Source organism: Myotis brandtii, unplaced genomic scaffold, assembly GCF_000412655.1.
Source record: "Myotis brandtii unplaced genomic scaffold, ASM41265v1 scaffold317, whole genome shotgun sequence".
Lineage (NCBI taxonomy): Eukaryota > Metazoa > Chordata > Mammalia > Chiroptera > Vespertilionidae > Myotis > Myotis brandtii.
Window position 1 is genome coordinate 337,003 of NW_005362155.1, and position 5,077 is coordinate 342,079.

Genomic DNA, 5,077 nt, shown 5'->3' on the forward strand with positions numbered 1-5,077 from the left:
TTCTTTGGAGTCATGGCAGACTGGGCCGGGGAACTTGTGCATCTTCCTTGGTCCTTGCCATCTTACCCGCTGCTTGCCTGAGTTAATCTGCCCTCCCCGTCCTTCCCCCGTTTCTTTCAGAGCCTTCTCTCCATCACCCCCCTGACCGTGACTCCTTCCACTCAACACCTAAACACTAGCGCTCCTTTCTCTCCCGTGGAAAAGGCCTCACCTAGACCGCCCTCTGTCCCCCTTCCCTTTCCTACTCAGACTTCCTGAAAGGCCCCTTGACCGAGCCCCAGTCTGGGTGAAGGTGCAGCCAGGGAGGGGCTCTCATTTGCTGGCACTTCCTCTCCCACTCGCCCTTGAACACCCGCGGAGCTGCCCCCGCTCCATTGCCAAAGTCAACAGGGACCTCTTGGTTGCTAAATGTAGCTCCTACTTCCTAGTCCTCTTCTCACTAGATCTCCTGGGAGCCTCTGGCTCTGTTGACCCACTTCTTCCTTCCGGAAACTTCTAACCTCTGTGACGCCATCCTCCTGCCTCTCTGGCTATTGCTTCTTTGCTCCTTTAAACTCTCCTCTGTCTGTTCTCCTCTCTGCCCCAGAACTCTGTCCTCAGCCCTAGGCACCCACAACACACTCCTTGGGGGATCGTACCCTGTCCCTAGCTGGGGGGGTCTTTGCTAGACAAATGAAATCCCACCTAAGATGATTATACACTATTGGTGGGGTAGGCAAGATAGAAATTAAGATTTATTTTGCACTTACTGGGCACAAGGTAATGAGTAGATCTTTTATTATTCAGTCCTCCCAATAGTTATGTGAAGGAGTTGTTGTTACCCCCCTTTTTCAGATTAGGAAACTGAGGCTCAGAGAGGTTACGTTGCTTTCTCAGAGTCACAGCCAGTAAGTAGGGGAGCCAGGATGCAAGCTCAGGTCTTTCTGATGCTAAAACCCTGGCCTCTCCCACCATCCCTGCCACCTCTCCAGAACTGGCTGGTGAGGTAGGCTGGGAGGCTGGCTGTAGGGTGGGGTGCCACCCCCCCACCCCCGTCTCCTTCCCCAGCAATTCTGGCTGCTCCTCCTGACTCGGGGCCTGGTGGGGGTCGGGGAAGCCAGTTACTCCACCATCGCGCCCACCCTCATCGCTGACCTCTTCGTGGCAGACCAGCGGAGTCGGATGCTCAGCGTGTTCTACTTCGCCATCCCAGTGGGCAGGTGAGTGGGCCTCGGGCCTGCCTGGTAGGAGGCAGAGGGGCTGGCATTGGGCACGACTGACCAGCTGTCCCTCCTCTCCCGCCCTTTCCCCCAGTGGCCTGGGTTACATTGCAGGCTCCAAAGTGAAGGATGTGGCTGGGGACTGGCACTGGGCTCTGAGGGTGAGTCTGGTCACAGCCTGCGGGGAGGTCAGCAACGTTCTCACTGATTCCCCCCTTTTTACCTTCAGACACCCCATTTTCAGGCAGCGTTTACTCTGCCAAGCCTGCAGGAGGCCTGGCTGCCCTCCCCACAAAGCCATGTGCTCGACAGAACTCTTGGTTATGGGTGACAGAGCCCATTGTAAGGGCAAGCACCCAGATGGGATTGCACTGGCTCTCAGAAAGGAAGGCCCAGGGGGAACTTCAGGTACAGCCGGATCCAGGCGCCCACAGACAGGCGTTTGATCGCCCTCCTGAGCGCTGCTTCCCTCTGTGCTACTTTTGTTCTCAAGCAAGTGAACACTCCGTTTAGAAACTTTGGACCCGGAGTCCTTGAGCAATAGTCCTGGATAGTGTCTGGTTAGGTGAACATGGGTCACATGCCTGCCACCGACTGAGTCGGTCCCTAAGGCTGGGGAAGTTGGCCAAGTCTGGGTTACCCTGGTTAGGTGAACATGGGTCACATCGACTGAATCAGTCCCTAAGGCTGGGGAAGTTGGCCAAGTCTGGGTTACAGGCCGTGCTCCCTACTGGAACCACGTGGATTTAGAGAAGTCAGGGGAGTGGTTTCCCAAAAGAAAGTTGGGGTGCTGTTTCCCAAGGAGGAGCAGTCAGGCTTGCAGAATGGGAGTGGTCACTAGCGCTCCCCCTCCCCCAGTGGCAGCTCAGCTCCCTGAGCAGGCACCTACCCTCCTGTTTGAGGTCTTGGGGCCTGAGTTGCCCTTACACGCCCGCCTTCCCTTTCTCCCGGCCCCAGGGTTGGGTGTGTCTCTGCCTGGGCCGGTCCTGAAGCCCACTCGTTCCCCAGGTGACACCGGGTCTAGGGGTGGTGGCGGTGCTGCTGCTGTTCCTGGTCGTACGGGAGCCGCCGAGGGGAGCCGTGGAGCGCCACTCGGACTCACCACCCCTGAGCCCCACCTCGTGGCGGGCAGACGTGAGGGCGCTGGCTAGAAAGTGAGTTTAATTCCATCCTAACCCCACATCTTCGATCCCCAGGGAGGCCCTGGCCCTGGCAACTGGGTTGAAATTTACGTGGGGGTCGTCATTTTTTTAGAGAGAGAGAGAAACATCGATTTGTTGATCCGCTTACTCATGCAGTCCTTGGCTGCTTTTGGTATGGGACCTGGCTGGAGATCGGACCCCATAACTTAGGCATACGGGGAAGACGCTCCAACCAACGGAGTTACCCGGCTGGTCTTCATTTTCTTTCCAATCTCCTGGCCCAATGTCAGGGCCAGTAATTCAGTCACGACTGCCCCCTGTAGCAGCTGCTTGAATTACAGGCCCAGATCCTGGGAGCCGGGACAGCCTCCATACCCAGGGCCCTGACCTTAGCAAAATCAGCCAGGAAGGGAGAACAGAGTCCCCTCCCTGACCCCTCAGTGGCGTCTGACTCCCTCCCTTCCAACCGTCTCTGCAGCCCTAGCTTCATCCTGTCCTCCCTTGGCTTCACTGCTGTGGCCTTCGTCACGGGCTCCCTGGCGCTCTGGGCTCCTGCGTTCCTGCTGCGTTCCCGCGTGGTCTTGGGGGAGACCCCGCCCTGTCTTCCTGGAGACTCTTGCTCCTCTTCTGACAGGTACCCGGGTGGGGGCTGGGATGGATGGGCTGCAGGCGGCAGGGGTGGCGTGGAAAGAGGATGGCCCAGGCTCAGACACGGAGAGTTTGAGTCTCAATTCCACCAGCCGCCTTCCTCTCCCAGAGTTTGTTTCCTGGTCCGGGAAGTTGGTGATAGGAACCTAGTGAACCCTGGGGTGTTGGGCCCGATAGACCTGGGTTGTGAGGTGGCTGGGATGGGCCATCTGCCTCTCCAGGCCATAGGGGTGAGGCTTGGGGCTTTGCAGGGGGACAGACCAGTCCCCATGTCCCTCCTTCTGCCCCCAGCCTCATTTTTGGGCTCATCACCTGCCTGACTGGTGTCCTGGGAGTGGGCCTGGGCGTGGAGATCAGCCGCCGCCTTCGCCACTCCAACCCCCGGGCTGACCCACTGGTCTGTGCTGCTGGCCTCCTGGGCTCTGCGCCCTTCCTCTTCCTGTCCGTGGCTTGTGCCCGTGGCAGCATCGTGGCCACTTATGTGAGTAGCCAGCAGGCACCAGGAGGGCTGTTTGGGACCTGGGGAAGGAAGGTGCACTGGGGCAGCCAGCAGAGTGGTTCACAGCCAGCTCTGGGGTGGGAATGCCTGGTTTTGAACCTCAGGTCTTGCCCTTCCCTACTGTGTGACATTGGACAAGTGACTTAACCTCTCTGTGCCGTTTCACCGTTTGTAAAAAGGGAATGATAATGGCTCCTGTTTCATAGTGGTGTTGTGAGGACTAAATGAGTTAGTAGATGGGCCTCCATGTGTTTGCTCTTGTGATGAGCTCAGCCCTGCTTTCCCCACCCCCTGGTCCCCAGGTTTTCATCTTTATTGGGGAGACACTGTTGTCCATGAACTGGGCCATTGTGGCTGATATTCTGCTGGTGAGTAGGTGGGCCGTTCCCGGCTTGGTTCAGAGCTGCAGGGAGTGGGTGTGGGAGGCCTCACTTGCCTTGAATTGTGGCCTTTACTCCGTCTTCAAAACCCGGCCCCAGCGTGACTTCACTGTCCAGCCCCAGATGGGCCTACAGTCTGGCCTGCCATACCCTTACCCCAGCACACCTCTGAGCTGGGGTTCACTGACCTCCGCCTGGGCTGAGCCTTGGCCTTATCTTTGCCCTGTCTCCTGCCCCCCGAAAAAAAATGGTGATCCCTACAAGGCGCTCTACCGCCGAGGCCTTCCAGATTGTGCTGGCCCACCTGCTGGGTGACGCCGGGAGCCCCTACCTCATCGGCCTGGTGAGCAGTGCCCTCTGGCTGGGCTGGGGTGGGGTCGGGCACCCTGGTTCCTAGCATTGGCTGGCGGGCAGTGGCCAGGGCCTGAGCCTGGGCGGCATGGGAAGGCCAGGCCCCAGCTAGACTTCCTCTCACCTCGGGTCCTCAGCCAGATGGAAGGACTTGTCTTCGTGAGTTTCCACATGAGGCCTGGGCCTCTCCCTGGGGGGCCAGACACCCTTCCCTTCCCGGCTCCAGTCTCTGTTCTTCTGGAGTTTGGGGCGCCCTTTCCAAGACTCTTTCTCCTGCTTTTCTGTCCTGTCTCCCCACAGATGTCCGACCGCCTCCGCCGGAACTGGCCCCCCTCCTTCTTGTCCGAGTTCCGGGCCCTGCAGTTCTCGCTCATGCTCTGCGCCTTTGTCGGGGCGCTGGGCGGGGCGGCCTTCCTGGGCACCGCCATCTTCATTGAGGGAGACCGCCGGCGGGCGCAGCTGCATGTGCAGGGTCAGTGGGGCTTCCTGCCCGACGTCAGGATGCTGCCTGCTTGTTCCTCCGCCCGTGTGTCCAGTCCTGTGAACTGGCACCTCTCGGCCCGCAGGCCTCCCTCATCCCGTTCGGGTCTGCCTGGCAACAAGCTGGTGTCCCGCTGTGTCCACAGCTCTGGGGCCCCACCCATTTCCCACCGCCCGTGTGTCCCAGGCGTTGTGTCTGTCCGCCCTCCAACCCTGGCTCTGACCCCTCCCCCAACAGGTCTGCTGCACGAGGCCGGGCCCGGAGATGACCGCATCGTGGTGCCCCAGCGAGGCCGCTCCACCCGGGTCCCGGTGTCCAGCGTGCTCATCTGAAGGGCCGTCGCTCACCTACCTGCACACGGCCACAGCTGGCCTCGG

At 59.7% G+C, this 5,077-nt stretch overlaps 1 protein-coding gene across 1 annotated transcript in view; it reads left to right on the forward strand.

Moving 5' to 3' along the window:
* Positions 1-5,071, forward strand: part of SPNS1 (spinster homolog 1 (Drosophila)) — a 7,804-nt gene extending 2,733 nt beyond the window's left edge. The window contains exons 5-13 of the mRNA XM_005870333.2: positions 1,048-1,199; positions 1,294-1,360; positions 2,208-2,353; positions 2,820-2,975; positions 3,281-3,470; positions 3,791-3,858; positions 4,115-4,211; positions 4,520-4,691; positions 4,938-5,071. Coding sequence (XP_005870395.1) covers positions 1,048-1,199; positions 1,294-1,360; positions 2,208-2,353; positions 2,820-2,975; positions 3,281-3,470; positions 3,791-3,858; positions 4,115-4,211; positions 4,520-4,691; positions 4,938-5,032 — 1,143 coding nt within the window. The 3' untranslated portion in view covers positions 5,033-5,071. The remainder of the gene's footprint in view (positions 1-1,047; positions 1,200-1,293; positions 1,361-2,207; positions 2,354-2,819; positions 2,976-3,280; positions 3,471-3,790; positions 3,859-4,114; positions 4,212-4,519; positions 4,692-4,937) is intronic.
* Positions 5,072-5,077: the final 6 nt, after the last annotated feature.